Raw genomic sequence first — 19,113 nt, forward strand, 5'->3', positions numbered from 1 at the left:
GTTAGAAAAAAACTGAAAGGAGCAGCTACAAAGGTAAAAAGTGTGCAAGAGGCATGGTCATTGTTAAAAAATACCATCCTAGAAGCACAGTCCAGATGTATTCCACACATTAAGAAAGGTGGAAAGAAGGCAAAACGATCACCGGCATGGTTAAAAGGGGAGGTGAAAGAAGCTATTTTAGCCAAAAGATCGTCATTCAAAAATTGGAAAAAGGATCCAACAGAATGTAAGACATTGATAAGACAGGCTAAGAGAGAATTTGAAAAGAAGTTGGCCGTAGAGGCAAAAACTCACAATAAAAACTTTTAAAAATATATCCAAAGCAGAAAGCCTGTGAGGGAGTCAGTTGGACGTTAGATGATCGAGGGGTTAAAGGGGCAATTAGAGAAGATAAGGACATAGTGGAAAGATTAAATGATTTTTTTGCTTCAGCGTTTACTGAAAAGGATGTTGGGGAGATACCCGTATCATAGAAGATTTTCATGGGTAATGATTCAGATGGACTGAACCAAATCACGGTGAACCTAGAAGATGTGGTAGGCCTGATTGACAAACTGAAGAGTAGTAAATCACCTGGACCAGATGGTATACACACCAGGCTTCTGAAGGAACTAAAAAATGAAATTTCAGACCTATTAGTAAAAATTGGTAACCTATCCTTAAAATCATCCATTGTACCTGAAGACTGGAGGGTGGCTAATGTAACCCCAATATTTAAAAAGGACGCCAGGGGTGATCCGGGAAACTACAGACCAGTTAGCCTGACTTCAGCGCCAGGAAAAATAGTGGAAAGTGTTCTAAATATCAAAATCACAGAACATATAGAAAGACATGGTTTAATGGAACAAAGTCAGCATGGCTTTACCCAAGGCAAGTCTTGTCTCACAAATCTGCTTCACTTTTTTGAAGGAGTTAATAAACATATGGATAAAGGTGAACCGGTAGATGTAGTGTATTTGGATTTTCAGAAGGCGTTTGACAAAGTTCCTCATGAGAGGCTTCTAGGAAAAGTAAAGAGTCAAGGGATAGGTGGTGATGTCCTTTTGTGGATTACAAATTGGCTAAAAGATAGAGAGTAGGATTAAACAGAGAGTAGGATTAAATGGACAATTTTCTCAGTGGAAGGGAGTGGGCAGTGGAGTGCCTCAGGGATCTGTATTTGGACTCGTACTTTTCAATATATTTATAAATGATCTGGAAAGAAATACAAGTGAGGTAATCAAATTTGCAGATGATTCAAAATTGTTCAGGGTAGTTAAATCACAAGCAGATTGTGAGAAATTGCAGGAAGACCTTCTGAGACTGGAAATTGGGCATCCAAATGGCAGATGAAATTTAATGTGGATAAGTGCAAGGTAATGCATATAGGGAAAAATAACCCATGCTATAGTTACACAATGTTAGGTTCCATATTAGGAGCTACCACCCAAGAAAAAGAACTAGGCTTCATGGTGGATAATACATTGAAATCATCGGTTCAGTGTGCTGTGGCAGTCAAAAAAGCAAATAGAATGTTGGGAATTATTAGGAAGGGAATGGTGAATAAAATGGAAAATGTTATAATGCCTCTGTATCGCTCCATGGTGAGACCACACCTTGAATACTGTGCACAATTCTGGTCGCTACATCTCAAAAGAGATATAGTTGTGATGGAGAAGGTACAGAGAAGGGCAACCACAATGATAAAGGTGATGGAACAGCTCCCCTATGAGGAAAGGCTGAAGAGGTTAGGGTTGTTCAGCTTGGGGAAGAGTCGGCTGAGGGGGAATATGATAGAGGTCTTTAAGATTTTGGAGCGGCCTTGGAGGGAATGGGGAAAGCCAGCAGGGCTCCCCAAGGGCTCGGCGCACACAAGGTGCACTATTGTGCACCCCATTGTGCGCGCCGACCCTGGATTTTATAACATGCGTGCGGCTGCACGCGCATGTTATAAAATCGGGCGTACATTTGTGCGCACCGGGTTGCGCGCACAAATGTACGCCTGTGCGTAGGTATTAATATCCAGCCCTTAGTGTTTGGGTACTTGCCAGGTTCTTATGGCCTGGATTGGCCACTGTTGGAAACAGGAGGCTGGGCTTGATGGACCCTTGGTCTGACCCAGTATGGCATGTTCTTAAGCATTGAAATATTTCAAAGTAGAAATAATGCATAAGAGACAAACATTTTTCAGTAGAAAAAGGAAGTTTGATTATCAGGTTATTACGATATGAGGCTAAAAAGGGGTAGGCTGTGAAATAAAATAATAAAATATTTCTTCACAGAAAGGGTGGTGGACATATGGAATAGCCTCCCAGAGGAGGTGATAAAGGGCAAAATTCAAAAAAGCCTGGGATAAGCACAAAGCATCCTGAGTTGCAAGTTAGCAAAGTCAAGTAGGTGCTGTGCTATTGCAACAGGATGGAGAAATGGGCAGATAGATTGGCCTTAGGATCTTTATCTGCTGTCATATTTCAGATTCCTTTCCCACCCCCATCCATCCCAATGAAGAAAATCTGCAGCACTCTTCCCAATGAGGAGAATCCCCCACTCACTTCCCAGTGAGCAGTATCCCCTTTGCCCTTCCCTCGGGTAGGATATCTGTACCTTGTTTGTTTGGTTAGTAGTGGAGGAGTTGCTGGGCTCCACAGCATTGGACGTGGGGACAACCTGTGCTTGTCGCAATCCGTGGCTCCTTCAGAAGTACAGCAAAGCAAAACACAGTATTTGAACATTTATTAGGGTCACCATTGTTATTAATTCTGAGCTTCCCCTCCAAGACAAATCTGAATTTAATTGTGAAAGCCAAGTTCTGCTCCAGTGAAAACTTTCATTGCATGGAGGACCTGTTTCCTCAAACTCTTGTCTTCCTCTCTACAGAAAACTTTCCTCTGCCCTTTCTATCTCTCTCTTTCCTTATCACAAAATATTTTACTGGAGCTATTTTGCCAGTCTTATTTCATGTCTCTTGGCTTATCGTTCTCTCTCCTGCAGTCTTTAGTCTGTTTCTTTATTTATCAATATCTGATTACTTACCATATCAGAAAATCCATTTTAGCAAGGTACAACAATTTACATTAACATAGTTTTTTATTTTTTCTCATCTCTCTCTGTTTTCTTTTCTCAGCCCCTTGTGTTAGCCCATCAAAAGGTGAGAACTATAGACTTCATCTAAACCTGAGAGGGAAGTGCGAGGAGAGAGTCCCGATCGCAAGACACGCCCCCTGACATCGAAGATGACGCGGACGGTCCGTTAAACGGCGCCTAACAACAGGCATCGCGCGCCGAAGGGGCACGCCCCTTTGTGCACCCCTTCGTGCAATCCGTAGTACTGGGTATATTTAACATCAAAATTAATCTTTGCGAATGGTTGTCTCTCTATTAATATTAATATGTCTGTAACCTTTACCATGTTTGTAAACCGTTATCATGGCTTTATAATTAAGTCGAATGACAGTATATAAAACCTGATAAATAAATAATTAAAAAGTGAAAGTTGAAGAACTGAATGCATTTAATTGCTGCAGTATAATCTAAAGCTACAGAGTTAAGGAATTGCCTATTCCTTCTTCTCCTAATTTGATCCAGAACCTGAGGTGTGCAGGTGTGGATCCACACTCACCCAGGTGTCTCCTTCCCCAGCAAAGCAGGCATGCTTGGTCGACAGTCCCGCCACTCGATTTCCACAGCATCTCTCGGCTGGAGGTCCATATACTGAGGCTCTAAATAAGAATGTTTGATATTTATCAACCCATCTGCTTACCAAAACAAGCCATTTTAATCTCCTGCCCTGCTCCAAATTCTGTCCTAAGTAGTACCGATGTCAAAATGAATGTGTTTGCACCTTGAGCAGACAGAAATAGTAGGGATCTCTGCATACAGTTCTTTAGAGACTTGAGCACACACATTTCCTAAAAGGCTAGAGTGCACATAGGAGTCCTGATGTACAAGGTCCTGAGAGACCTAAGCACACACAAGGATCCCTTAAATAGTTGCTCGGAGGCCTGTGTGCATCCGTAGGTGCCAGCTCGATGGGTGCTTGAGCACCAGTGGTGGATTTAGGGTTTTGCCACCCCTAGGCATTGTTGTCACCCCCCCTAGCCATCAGACAATAGAAAGTAGAAGGTCTAAGGTACAGTCCCACAGTTTGTTGCAGCAGCTGAAGGATAAAGTCTGTGGCAAAAATTAGAAAATTCTGAAGCACACTGGCAAATACTTCCATCTTTTCTATTCTATTATAAAAATGAAGTAATTTTCCAATCTTTCTTGTGTCTGAATTATTTATTTTACTTGTGGGCCGATACAGTTAGCCGGCATTTGGAAGCGCGTTTTGGACGTGCGTTTTGGACGTGCTAGCTTTACCCCTTATTCAGTAAGGGGTAATAGCGCGTCCAACCCCCCCCCCCCCCCCCGAACTTAAAAGCACCCGCAACATGCAAATGCATGTTGATGGCCCTGTTAGTTATTCCCACGCGATTCAATAAGTAAAATGTGCAGCCAAGCCGCACATTTTACTTTAAGAAATTAGTGCCTACCCAAAGGTAGTTTCTGCCGGCACCGGGAAAGTGCACAGAAAAGCAGTAAAAACTGCTTTTCTGTGCACCCTCCGACTTAATATCATGGCAATATTAAGTCGGAGGTCCCGAAAGTTTAAAAAAGTTAAAATGGGCCTGCGGCTGTCAGGTCGAAATCCAGACGCTCAATTTTGCCGCCGAGCCCGTGGCTGTCAGCGGGCTGGAGAACCTATGCCGGCAAAATTGAGCGTCGGCTGTCAAACCCGTTGACAGCCACCGCTTCCGTCAAAAAGGAGGCACTAGGGACGCGCTAGTGTCCCTAGCGCCTTTTTTTACCGCCGGGCCTAATTTAAATAAATTAAGATACTGTATCGTGCACACAGGAGAGTGGCCTGTGCGTGCGCTGCTCTCCCGCATTTTTACTGTATCGGCCCATTGGTGAGTTAGAGAGAGCTCTTCTCCCCCTACCCCTCAGGAGGGGAGGTGATTTCAGGGATGGGACCAAGAATGGGGTGAGGAGAAGGTAAAGGACTGGGGATAAGGAGGATGGGAGATGGGGAAAATCAAGGAAGGTGGGGAAGAGCAGGAATCTGAAACAGGAGCAGGAGGGAGGAGGAGAGGTTAGGGAGTTGGTTCCAGGATCTGCACCAGAAAGGAGAGTTGGGGAGGAAGGGAGGTTCCAGGATCCAGGGGACAGAATCTGAGATCAAGAAAGAGAGAATGTGAATTCTATTGTGCTTCGGTTCTCCGCCCCCTTTCATCCCTTCCATCCAGTCTGGCAAACCCAGGGAAAGGGAAATTTGGATTCAGGGACAACCAACACAAGCCATGACTTTTTTTTACAGTCTGGGTTACGGATGCTCAGACAATAAGGACAAAACACAGGACTGCTTCTACGGCCAAGTCCATAAGCAAAGCACGTCAAGCAGCACTGACTGATACATGGGGGTAACCTGCACGGCGCAGCAGTTACTACCATGGGAAGCTTGCCGGGCGGACTGGATGGACCATCGGTCCTTTTCTGCCGTCATTTCCATGTTTCTGTGTAAACAGCGCCAGTCCCTTCTCTCTTACACACAGACACATCCCTCAACTGATCCCCTCTCCTTCCCCGCAATGATCCCCCACTCAGCTCCTACTAACTGCCCCAAAATGATCCCCTTTGCACTCTGTGCTCTAGGCTCAATCCTTTCCCATTTTGTTCCCTGCATGCTGCCTGGGAAGGGAGGGGGCTGGATCAGGAAGCAGAGGGCTGTTCTCTGCTGAGTCAGATCCAGCACAGCTGGAGGGCAATAAATCTTCAGACAGTGCCCCCCCCCCCCCCACCAGATTTTTGATGCCCTAGGCAACAGGCCTAGTGTACCTATTGAGAAATCCAGGCCTGTTGAGCACCTTCAGTATTGAGCAAACTCTTTCACTATCTAGGGAGGGGTAATCTGTGTGGAGTTTAGCCCCACCAATCATTTTGAAAAAAGCCAGCTTCTATTCGGGGATCCCCTGTATAGCTCTTCAGGACTCTAGCACACGCAGGGCTCCCCCTCTGCATCTCCTCAGAGCCCCGAGAACACACAAGGGTCTCTAGATACAGCTCCTCAGGAATCCAAGCACAGAGGGCTGCAGTCCTGCGACCTGCTAATCCTGTCCCCAGCTGAAGATTCCCTGGCCTGCGCAGTCTTTTTGTGTGTGTGTGTGTGTGTGTGTGTGTGTGTGTGTGTGTGTGTGTGTGCTCACTGGCCAGGCAGGATAGTGCCTGCAAGTCAGGACTTCAGAAGAGTAAGAAACAGAGGGCGATCCAACCCAGTCTCACATTCCTGAGCAGTGAGTTCTCACCAAAGGAATGGGCCTACCCTGCCTGCCATAAGGCTCTTCATAAAGGTTCAAAAATGGTTTTGCTTCACTTGGACTAAGATTTTAAGAAGACGACTAGTTTAAATGAATTTGGCTGTAGTGATAGAACTAACGAGCAATTGGGTCTGTCTGGTAGGCTGCAAGTACAGTAATATCTAGAAGTCCTAGCGAAAATGCAGGAGCTCTGCCTGGAAGACTACGGAGTGGACCTAGGAGTCCAAATGTTCAGGCATCAGCCATATAAGCATTGGCAGGAAGAGCTGTCGCATACTTATGGCTAGTAATGACTTTGGCCATAGGTGCCACTACCCGAAGAGCACCACAGCACTGCCAGCCAGCTGGAGGAGGACTGCTCAGCTGCTCTGACTCCCTGGCAGTGCGGGACACAAAAGAGCAATCGAGGAGCGGGGACGCCTTATCCTCCCGCTGTCCCTCTGCACCGGAACAAACACTAGAAAACTGAAAGCTGGCAGGCCAGCCCTTCCCGGTGCTGACCTCGTGCCGCATGAGAACCGCAGCAGGAAGTCTCCGCCCCCGAGGTTTGAACCTGCCAGTGGCTGGGCTGGTGGAGTGCGCAGTGAGGGAGCTGCCGTATAAATTTAATGAAAGCAGGTGAGTACAACTAGGCAGGGCAAATGCAAGGGAAGAGGGAAGGGGTAGATTTTCAAAAGGGGGAGGGAGAGAGAGAGGCGGGGCATATACTACTGAAGGGGACGGGGAGGCAAGGGGTAATGCTGCAAAGTGGGGAGAAGTATGGGGCAAATAGTGGGCAAGAGGTTGCTGGCCAAGGAGAATGGGGCAGGGAGCAGATGGGGGGGGGGGGGGAAAGAGCGGGAGATAAACGGAGGGTTGGTGGAGGCAAGAAGTGTAGAGGGATATGATCTGTGCTGGGGATGGGACTTTATAGGGAAGAATGGTGGAGGACACTAAGAAAAAATAAGAGTGCTGCTGCTGTTGGGGATAAGCCTGGTGTCCAGCAGAGAGGGGAGAGGTCTGGGGAGGAAAGGGGTAATGGTGGGGGGGGGGGTCCATCCTGGAGAGGGGAAATGCTGGCATTTGTACTTGGGTGGGGGGAGGGATTCTGTATTGGAGAGGAGGGTGGGGAGAATGCTGGGGTCTCTCCCCCTCCCCCCCGGCCCCTCCCTCCTGCTTAACTAGTCCATAGAAGTGCTTCTTGGAGTTTCCAGTTAATGTTTTTATCTGCATGTTTCTCTTTTAATTTGTGGCTCCTTATTCCATATTTGTCTGTGCCAGAGACTCAGTGGATGGCATTAACGTATGTGATCCCCTTTCTGCACCGTGCGTCTTTCACTGTGCCAGCAGGGCCGGATTTAAGAGTTTTGTGCCCATAGGCAGGGTTGGAGAGTGGGAAGTGGGAGTTCCTAGAGATGGAAAGTGGGGTAAGTCCTTCCTTACCCCCATCGCCCCCTAAAGTGCCAGAGAGCCAAGTGGCTTGGTAGAGCAGGCTCCTCCTTAGCACAGCTGCACTCCTCTTTAGTCTGGGTATTTGGCGCCTTCAAAACTTGGTGTCCTAGGCAATTGCCTATGTTGCCTTCACCCAAATCCAGGCCTGTGTGCGGGTAATCTTTGAGGCCAGAGCATGGGGCTTACCTCTCTCTATGACTCCAAGCACGAGAGGACTCTGCCCTCTTTATGCTGAGCAAAGGTCCCCTTTGCAGATGTAGACTTTCTGCTTTTTCCGGAAGAGGTGTACAAATTCATGGAGCGCGTGGCTCCTGGATCTTCTGGCCTTGGGGGACCTGCAAGTGCAACGTGGCACCTGGTGAGAAGGGCACAGCATTCAAGGACATTTTCTCACAGCACGGAGGTATTTTGAAGCCTGGTCCAGATTTCTACCTCTTGAAAGTCACTGAGGTGATATTCAGTTTTTTGGAGGAGAGAAATGCGGCCAATGCCAAAGAAAGAAAAATGTAGGAGACTCGCTAAAATAAAGAAGTAGTAAAAGAATCTTAAGAGAAAAGGAATAATAAAAAAAAAAAACCTCAACCAGCAGCTGGAAAAAATGCGAGAGAGCGATTCACATCAGTTTGCAAGAGTGGAAAGAAAAAGACCAAGGATATCTGCACAGTGACGAGCGGTGCAGGAGGGTCCATGTACGGTCAGAGAACCCCTCCGGGCTCCACCTTGACACCGTCGGATGATGGCATCCCCTTTGTGTGGCTGATACCATGCTGCTTGTCCACGGAGGGAAAAAAAAAAGCTTCCTCTGAGCCTCCCTCCCTTCAACTTTATATCATGACCTTCCTGTCCTTGAATTCCTTTTTCTGTGCAAAATGCTCCTTTCTTGCACTTTTATTGAAGCCTGGGAGTACAGTTTGAGCTCCCTCGGCTTCTCCGTGCAGGATTTATGTTCTTGGTAGCGCTTCCCTGGACTGTTTCCTCTTGGTGTCCTTGTGAAGGTGGAGGCCTCTCAGCTCCTTGTTCCTGACTGTGAGACCTTTCCTTATCCACTGGAGCACACTGTTAACTTCCCCTTCTGCTGTATTTCACTGACTGGCCATCTGAGATGATTACTTCTAGCTCCTTTTCCCTTTTCTTTTTTTTAATAACTTTATTTAAACAGATTTTCAACATATTAAATAATGATAACAGCATACATTGTTCTCTGGTACAATAACTAAAACAACAGATATGGGAGAATACAGAAGTTAAAATAAGTCTATCGACTTTCACAGAACTTATCATAAAGCCCCCATATCCCCGTAAATTTGTAACGGGCATTTTTTTGGGGTCAAAATAGAGTCGCTCAATATCGGCAGTGGCCTGAACTTGGGCAAGCCAATAATCCAGATTTGGACTGGTCTTCCAGCACTTAGCAACCGTGAATCGAGCAGCTAGCAACAGCGGTCTGTGTTTGACAGATACCAAGGAACCAGACCATCAGCCCAATAAAAACTGGACACCCAAGAACATCGTCCTTTTCCCTTTTTAACCTAATTGATACAGACCACTGTGCCGCAGACGCAAGATTTTACTTTTCTTTTTTTTTGCACTGAATTGCAGTTTCCAAACCTTGGAGCATTCTTCCAGTACCTCAAGCCCCCTTCATAGAAGCTTCTCTGAGTGAGACGGCTCAGACTTGGCTATTCCAGTCCTTGGTCTTGTGGCTTTTGAGAGGGCAGGAAAAGACTGGACATCCTGCTAAAGTCAGCAATTTCTTTTGCTGATCCAGTCCTGGTTTTACCTCATCGCCATCTTATTTCTCTAAGAAAAGTAGAGCACGTGGATACAATTAATTGATTCCAGTTCTTCTGGGTGCTGGCAGAGACAAAACAAAATTATATATAGAGGACCCGCAGCCAATGTTCCTTCTAAATTTTGAAAGGCTACGTGTGCAAAAATGTCCTTTTGTGCAACCGAGTTCAGGTTTGTGCACTACAAACAAGTATAGTGCAAATAATATTGGGATTTCTTGCGTGTGCTATGTTTTGCCATGTGCGCAAGGGTCATGACCTCTGTGCACGCACATGGCTTAGAGGGAATAGTGCCTGCAGCTGAAGGGAGGGAGTAGGAGCCATAGAAACTCTCATCCATATTCTCTCCTACCAGCTGGTTTCTCGGATGAGGAAAGAAGGTGCAGAACAGATTAGCAGGTCAACGAACAAACTCAAAATGGGAGAATTTTCAAAGGAAAATTGCTCCAGGTATTGTCAGCAGGTTTTATCCGCCTTAAGTGCACTTAACCCAGGTAAATGGGCTTTTGAAAATTGCTACAATAGTACGTTACATTCACATTTACACTTTTTCTTTTGGAAGTTATCCTCAACATGTTTAGCTACAGCCCTGCTGTGACCTATGCTGAGGCACAGTGTTAATTAATAGCCTGGGTAAAAAAATCCTCTTTTACCTGGCTGGTTCTTGTGGATCTGTTGAAACATACTTCTGTACCAGTCCCGGGGCTTGTCGACACTCTAAGGAGAGAAGCAGAGAAACATGCATGCATTAACTAGAAACTAGGCAAAGGTCAGTCCCTCCAAACCATTCCCAAAATAAACAGATTCAGAGGGAGCATAAAAATAGCAGAATAGTTATGAGTGTTCTCCAAATATACTAAATGTATCTGAGTGCACTTCTAAATTACTCACATACTAACAGGTGCTCACTAATATACCCATAGTCCAGCAGAAACGCCTAATTATCCATGCACTCAACCTGACTGCACAAGCATACTAGCATATGCTCTCAAAACGCACAAGATTTAGCATTAACAGGGCATAGAGGTAACCTGTATGGAGCCACAGGTACTACCCCTAACAGAGGGCATCGGGTAACCTGCAGGGAGCCGCAGGTACTACCCCTAACAGAGAGCATGGGGGTAACCTACAGGGAACTGCAGGTACTAGCCCTAACAGAGGGCATGGGGGTAACCTGCAGGGAGCCGCAGGTACTACCCCTAACAGAGAGCATGGGGGTAACCTGCAGGGAGCCGCAGGAACTACCCTTAAAAAAATAAACTTGTTGGGCAAACTGGATGGACTACTTGGGTCATTTTTTGCCAACATTTACATGTTACTATATGATCTGAGTGTGCTTTTTTTTATATTTTGGTATAAATATTAAATTAATAAAAGATGATATAATTGTTACGATGCCCCCATGATCTGCCTCACTCACCCAGGGAATGACAGAGCCTCTCCATAGCAGGGACACCTCAGGCACTTGCATGCACAAGGGAGCGACGTGCAGTGCTCAGATGCCGTCCTCCCAGGGCTCCTCTTGGGCCACTCTATGTGTGCTTGTGCGGCACACTTCAAGATTGAAAGCGGCCACAGTGGGAAAAGTCCCCCTTTTGATGAAGTCATTAGCCTGCCTATTTAAGATACCCCAGGACCCTGCATTGGTGCTTCAGCAACGGGTCTCCTGCTTCGCAGTGCGTGCTACTCTTGTTCCTGGTTCTTGATCGTCTCAGTGTTCCTGTGACCCTGGTTCCTGTGTCTCATCCAGCCTTCCTTGTCTAGCCTTGGCATGTCCTGTCATCCTTGTCCAGTGGTGTCTTCTCCTGTTCATCTCATACATTGTTCTCTGTGTGCCTCCGTCTATTCTTGGCCTGACTCTCCAGATCTTGACCTCTTGCTCAGACCTGACCACAACTGCCTGCCGCCTGGAACTGACCTTGTTTGTCCATAGCCTGTCTCCGATTCTTTCAGTCTTCTGCCTGACCTGATACCAATGTACCCTTGGACTCTTGCTTACCAGACCACCCTAGGGAACCAGCTAAGCCCTGCCGGCTGCCAGAATCCAAGGAGCAGGCAGCTGGTATAGGTGAATCTCCAGCCTGTCCCACCACAGGGCACGTTCGCCAGCTGTTGGCATAGATCTCATAAGTTCGCCTATGAGGCTGTGTCAACTACACCGTAGCCACAAAAGCTCACACCCACGCCGTCCGTCACAGTAATGTAGTGACACTCACACGCCTGCAGGTACCCCTCCAAAACAGGCATATACCTGATTATATCCTCGTGACACTTACACATTTGTAGATCCACCTCTCTAGAATACATGTACTTGAATATAGCCATACAGTAAATACCCAGCGGCAATCCCAACACGCACACAGGTACCCCAAATGCATCTCCAAAATACTAGAAGTGTCGATAGCGCAGTTTATAAGTTTGATAAATAAATAAAAACTATCTACCTAGAAACACCCTAAAACGGCAATACGCCAGGTGATTCCATTGCCCTAAAATCCCACATACGCTGGCATCTCCAAACTACCGACAGAAAACACACTTAGAGGCTGACCGTTGAAGGGATCTAGCCGGCTAAGTCAGAACTGTGAAAAGTCTGTTCTCTGGGCAGCTTGCTTTAGCTGGACAAATTCTGAACAGGGCCCAGAGAATATTAGGGGGCCAGTGTTGACTTTCAGCTCTAGCTTTCTAACTGGGCTGGCCAAATCTAGGCGTTCTCCTCCCTGCCAGCTTGCAGGTGTTGTGCGCCTGGCTGCTCCCTTCCCTTCCTCCCTCCTGTCCTTTATTGGGAGGGAGGAAGGGACTCTCCCTTTTTTAGACCGCAAAGATGTAGGGAGGGAGGGAAGCAGCTGGGATTGCTTTTTATGTAAAGAGTCGGGAGGCAGGGAGGGAAGAGGACCCCTGTTGCAGGAGATTTTCTGGGGGAGGGGAAGTAAAGAGTTGGGAGGAGACCTCTGCCGGGGGGGAGACTTTGTTTCATATAAAGAGGAGGGAGGGGAGAGAAACAGAACCAGGCTGCAGAATACTGCTTTTATGCAAACAGTCAGAAGAGAGGGGAGGGTGTTTGTTATTGAAAGTCTCAGGAAGGAGGGACAAGGACCCGCTATGGGGAGAAGGGGGGTTAGAACTGACAGTGAAGGAGACAGAGGGGACTATTTTTTAGATCAGGTGCAGGAGGGATTGCTGGTTTCTTTGGATAATTTTCCCAAAGGACTTAGCTGGGTACTGTCTAAGTTTCAGCAATAACCTGCTAAATGTAGGTGGGGGAGCCATAGGGATAAGCCAAACTTTGCAGGCACAAGATGGAAGTCAAGCCATGTGATTGCCTCTGCAGTTTTAATGTGAATGTCTGTGAGAGCTATACTAAGGAGAAGCTTCTGCTATTGTTCTTCGTATTAAGCAATCTGTCTTCACCTTACGATTTTGCTGGGACTGCCAGACAAAGACATGATGAGTTTGTGGCCTTGAAAAACGTTGTATCCTGTCCCAAAGCCCAGCATTGGTCACCAGATGTCTTACAACTCACACCTTCATCTCCATGAGAATATGCATGTAAGTACCAGCTAAGAAGAAGTCATGTCATAAGCCCACCAGTCCTAACTCACACCTTTGTCTCAATGAGAATATGCATGTAAGTACCAGCTAAGAAGAAGTCATGTCATAAGCCCACCAGTCCTAACTCACACCTTCATCTCCATGAGAATATGCATGTAAGTACCAGCTAAGAAGAAGTCATGTCATAAGCCCACCAGTCCTAACTCACACCTTTGTCTCAATGAGAATATGCATGTAAGTACCAGCTAAGAAGAAGTCATGTCATAAGCCCACCAGTCCTAACTCACACCTTCATCTCCATGAGAATATGCATGTAAGTACCAGCTAAGAAGTCATGTCATAAGCCCACCAGTCCTAACTCACACCTTTGTCTCAATGAGAATATGCATGTAAGTACCAGCTAAGAAGAAGTCATGTCATAAGCCCACCAGTCCTAACTCACACCTTCATCTCCATGAGAATATGCATGTAAGTACCAGCTAAGAAGAAGTCATGTCATAAGCCCACCAGTCCTAACTCACACCTTTGTCTCAATGAGAATATGCATGTAAGTACCAGCTAAGAAGAAGTCATGTCATAAGCCCACCAGTCCTAACTCACACCTTCATCTCCATGAGAATATGCATGTAAGTACCAGCTAAGAAGAAGTCATGTCATAAACCCACCAGTCCTAACTCACACCTTCGTCTCCATGAGAATATGCATGTAAGTACCAGCTAAGAAGAAGTCATGTCATAAGCCCACCAGTCCTAACTCACACCTTCATCTCCATGAGAATATGCATGTAAGTACCAGCTAAGAAGAAGTCATGTCATAAGTCCACCAGTCCTAACTCACACCTTCGTCTCCATGAGAATATGCATGTAAGTACCAGCTAAGAAGAAGTCATGTCATAAGCCCACCAGTCCTAACTCACACCTTCGTCTCCATGAGAATATGCATGTAAGTACCAGCTAAGAAGAAGTCATGTCATAAACCCACCAGTCCTAACTCACACCTTCGTCTCCATGAGAATATGCATGTAAGTACCAGCTAAGAAGAAGTCATGTCATAAACCCACCAGTCCTAACTCACACCTTCATCTCCATGAGAATATGCATGTAAGTACCAGCTAAGAAGAAGTCATGTCATAAACCCACCAGTCCTAACTCACACCTTCATCTCCATGAGAATATGCATGTAAGTACCAGCTAAGAAGAAGTCATGTCATAAACCCACCAGTCCTAACTCACACCTTCGTCTCCATGAGAATATGCAAGTAAGTACCAGCTAAGAAGAAGTCATGTCATAAACCCACCAGTCCTAAGCTGGTGGACTCTGGTACCATCCAATCAATATCGAATTTTGGATTCTAGGCATATGTATATGTATGAGGTCCTGATGGAAGAAAAGATTTTGAACATATAGATTCAGGGCTACTCTACTGCTCACTGCTATTCACACCCGTGAACTTCCTACCTGAGAGTTTCCATGGAGGTGAAGCCTAAGCTTTGAGATTAGGCTCCCAGCTCAGCCCAATGCAGCCCTGCTTCATTAACTTTGCCGATCTCATCCTTGCCTAAGAACATAAGACATGCCATACTGGCTCAGACCAAGAATCTATCAAGACCAGCATCCTGTTTCCAACAGTGGCCAATCCAGGTCACAAGTACCCAAACATTAAATAGATCTCAAACTACTATTCCTTATTGATTAATAGCAGTTTATGGATTTTACCTTGAAGAACTTATCCAACCCTTTTTAAACCCAGTTACACTAACTGCTGTAACCACATCCTCTGGCAATGAATTCCAGAGCTTAACTATGCACTGAGTGAAAAATAATTTTCTTTGATTTGTTATAAATGAGCTACTTGCTAACTTCATGGAGTGCCCCCTGGTCCTTCTATTATCTGAGAGAGTAAATAACTGATTTACATTAACTTGTTCATGTCCTTTTGTTATTTTGTAGACTTCTATCATTCCCCCCCTCAGTTCTCTCTTCTCCAAGCTGAACACCCCTAACTTCTTTAGCCTTTCCTCATAGGGCAGCCGTTTCATGCCCCTTATTATTTTGGTTGCCCTTCTCTGTACCTTGTCCAGTGCAGTTATATCTTTTTTAAGATGTGGCAACCAGAATTGTACACAGTATTCAAGGTGTGGTCTCACCATTGAGCTATATATAGGCATTATGACATCCTCCATTTTATTCACCATTCCCTTCCTAATAATTCCTAACATTCTGTTTGCTTTTTGACTGCCATAGCACACTGAACCAACAATTTCAATAAATTATCCACTATGACGCCTAGATCTCTTTCCTGGGTGGTAACTCCTAACATGAAACCTAACATTGTGTAACTACAGCAAGGGTTATTTTTCCCTATATGCATCACCTTGCACTTGTCTACATTAAATTTCATCTGTCATTTGGAAGCCCAGTCTCACATGTCCCTGCAAGCTAAGCGAAGCCAATCTGCGCTCCTGTTGCCTTGCCTGCATAACTTACAGAGGTTTGGGTAAGTTGTTTGAGTCTGCTACACTGAAGACAGTGGTGTTAACCTGTCGTTTACTGCTGCAGGTTCAGTTGGCTGCCTTCCATGCTAAAACAGGACCCCGATTCTGCGGACGACGACCCAACTGTAGCATATAATGAGAGAGCTGAGACTGTTTTCATGACATCTTTCTGCACTCCTGATCAGTGTAAGAAACTGGCTAAATTACTACAAGCTGGGGGGTTTACTGGGAATGCATTTGAGATATGCAAGTTAATTTTGATCTAGATGCAGGAGTTTTTATAACCTTTGTAACAAGCGTGATTTACTTGGTTAAACCACAAATTAAAAAAACAATATCTACCATTTATAAAACCATTGTATATTTTGTGCTGCTATAATAAATCTCTTATTATCCACCTTTAAAAGTTGTAGACATTCTGCTCCCTTTACATGAACCTGAGACGCTTGCTATCTGAATTAAATAAGTCAGATAATCTGTAACTGTAAGAAACTCTTACAGAACCCAGCTGCATTAAATCTAGCTGATCAAATTTTGAGTGACTAAACAGAAACATAGAAACGTGATGGCAGAAAATGACCATGCGGCCTATCTGGTCTGCCCATCCACACCAACTGCTCAGTCCTACAATCCCTGCCACTCCCTTAGAGATCCCCTGTGCTTTCCTGAATTCAGATACTGCCCTTGTCTCCACCACTCCACTGGGAGGCCGTTCCATGCATCCAGCACTCTTTCCATAAATAAATATTTCCTAACATTACTCCTGAGTCTGCCTCCCCCCTTCACCGAAAGAGACCTGCCTCCTGTGCATTGGATACCTTGGAGTTATTTAAATATCTTTAGATTTGGGGGAATTTTCGCTTGGAAACCTAGTCAGCTAGATTCAGCTGAAAATTCACCTAAAGATAACCAGCTAAAATTAGACAGTTATCTTGTTAGCTCAGCAGGTCTTTGAAAATAGACCCAAAACCAGCAAATATCCTGTCCCCACCTCCATATATAACATTATTCTCCAAAACCCACAATGAATTGCAGGTTCCCTGCAGCCAGGGAAAGCTGTGTATAGCCACAAGCAAGTCCCAGCAAAGAGGTAGGGAACCGCCACTGTGACCTTCCATAGGTCCGCTATATATTCCCAAAGACAATTATTTAAACACATGAAAATCAGAGTAAGGCACGTCAGATTGGGCCCCAGGGAAGGTCACACCCAGAATCAATGACAGAGCTGTGATTTGAGCTGTGGCGCAGGCAGGTTGACTTTCTGTGTCGGAGCTGTGACCCAGGGAGACAGACCTCTACTCATGGTCACAGCTTTCCCCAGGACTTCTCCTGAATCATATTCCAGTGCTACAGAAATACTAACAACCCTTCAACTCTCCACAAAAGACACAAAGCAACTTAACTCGACTCCCAAAATACCCAGAAGCAAGCGATACTACCCTAACATGCCCTAAAAATGCAAACCGATAAGCAGGCTTGAATGAAGGGGAAAGGGGCTCAAGGGGCTCCCTTCAGCCACACTGTCTGCTCCCTTTTCTTTATCTTCTTCTTTCCCTCAATCTGTGGATGCAGGGCCCAACTCAAAAGCAAATGGCATCCGTGCCAAAATCTCATTGGCTGGTGCTCCACCCTTGACTCATGTTTTTTCCACTGCATCGTAGCCTGTGCTTATCGTTGAAGCGTATCCTTGCAAGCACGGGCTGCAGAGGGAGGCTGCTTACAACAAACTGCAGCTCTAAAGAATGCAGTCCCACCCCATGAGTCAAAAATGAAAAAAAAAAAATCATGAAAAGCAGAGGAGCTCCTGCCGAGAGCTCTGCCGGCCATTTGAAAGGTCTCTGTTACTGAAAGGGTTTGCGAACGTGCGTTCCAAACGGCAGCTCTCGTCTCGTCGAGTCCCGGTGGACTGCCCAGTGGGCCAGCGCTGCGACAGAGTCTGGCTGAGCCACGGGAGAAAAATGAACCGAACGTGCCAATGCAAGCCGGGGAGATAGGGATAGGTTTCAACTCATACGCATAGGCAGCCTTTCTTTATAAAACAATTCACGGCGGTTTGCAGCAGTCTGAACTCCAATAAACAGAAAAATACATGAAAAGCCCAACACACAGACCGACCCCCAACCACCACTCTCGCTGGGAAAGGGGCCCCCAAATATGCCAACCCAGAATGCCATGTAACATTACACCCACCCAACCCAATTTAGGGCTCCAAGAATTACGCCTTAGGTCCTCCTGGTCGCTCCCAGTGGGGATTCCCCATTTGGTTCCCATGCATGAAGTGGGTTAGCGGAGGCGCGACGAGACACCCCCACCCCCCCCCCACCCTCCGCCTGTCCTTCACCACCACCCTGTCCTTCCACCGTCAGCAGGGAAGTGACTGTGACCCACACAGCACAGGCGCTTCCTTTCAGCTGATCCTGAAACCTTAGGGACAATGAGGACGTCTCCAAGTGAACAACCAGCGGACACTTTCACCTGCACAGTCCCTTTCCTAATTTGCACTGACAGGGGACCCACTTCCATTTGGATCCCGCTCCTCCGTCACTTGAAAGAGGCAAAGGGGCAGTTCTGAAGCCTCTAAAGCAGGAAGCTGGCCAGCGGGGGTGGAAGGCAGAGCTTGCAGACTGCCGCCCCCCGTTTAAGTTTCTTCCCTTTTATTTTAACCATTTTATGTATCATTTTGTCAACATGTGTAAAGCCAGGGTACAGATCCTGCTGTCGCTCCTAGTGACTTGGGGGGGGGGGGAAGCGGAATTTAATTCAGATGACAGACAGTGCTGGGCCCCGACTTTTATGGCCCAGGGACTGATATGCAGACATTAGGGAAAATGCACAGGACTGCTTCTATGGCCAAGTTCAAACAGCATTGTCTGAATTATCAAGAAGGCTGCTCACCTCATTAAATGGTGCAAGCAGTAAATTTGTTATGAGTCTGACAGTTGCTTGGTTTTTTATTATAAGGCTTGGGGGTAACTGTCATGGACCTGCAGTTACTACCCTTAAAAGAAACATGGGGGTAACCTGCACGGAGCGGCATTTACTACCCTTAACAGAAACATGGGGGTAACCTGCACGGAGCGGCAGTTACTACCCTTAACAGAAACATGGGGGTAACCTGCACAGAGTGCAGTTACTACCCTTAAAAGAAATATGGGGGTAACCTGCACGGAGCGGCAGTTACTACCCTTAACAGAAACATGGGGGTAACCTGCACACAGTGGCAGTTACTACCCTTAACAGAAACATGGGGGTAACCTGCACGGAGCGGCAGTTACTAACCTTAATAGAAACATGGGGGTAGCCTGCACAGAGCGGCAGTTACTAATCTTAACAGAAACATGGGGTAACCTGCACAGAGCGGCAGTTACTTCCCTTAACAGAAACATGGGGGTAGCCTGCAAGGAGTGGCAGTTACTACCCTTAAAAGAAATATGGGGGTAACCTGCACAGAGCGACAGTTACTTCCCTTAACAGAAACATGGGGGTAGCCTGCAAGGAGTGGCAGTTACTATC

The 19,113-nt window shown here is 46.2% G+C and overlaps 1 protein-coding gene across 3 annotated transcripts in view; it reads right to left on the bottom strand.

Annotated features, from left to right (window-relative positions):
* The window catches only part of SORBS3 (sorbin and SH3 domain containing 3), a 113,650-nt gene that overhangs the window by 64,684 nt on the left and 29,853 nt on the right, over positions 1 to 19,113 (bottom strand). For all 3 annotated transcript variants that reach the window (XM_029603795.1, XM_029603794.1, XM_029603793.1), the window contains exons 5-7: positions 10,207 to 10,270; positions 3,599 to 3,698; positions 2,584 to 2,671 (exon numbers count right to left, since the gene is read on the bottom strand). In XM_029603795.1, coding sequence (XP_029459655.1) covers positions 2,584 to 2,671; positions 3,599 to 3,698; positions 10,207 to 10,270 — 252 coding nt within the window. The remainder of the gene's footprint in view (positions 1 to 2,583; positions 2,672 to 3,598; positions 3,699 to 10,206; positions 10,271 to 19,113) is intronic.

This window comes from Rhinatrema bivittatum, chromosome 5 (genome assembly GCF_901001135.1).
Source record: "Rhinatrema bivittatum chromosome 5, aRhiBiv1.1, whole genome shotgun sequence".
NCBI classification, from domain to species: domain Eukaryota; kingdom Metazoa; phylum Chordata; class Amphibia; order Gymnophiona; family Rhinatrematidae; genus Rhinatrema; species Rhinatrema bivittatum.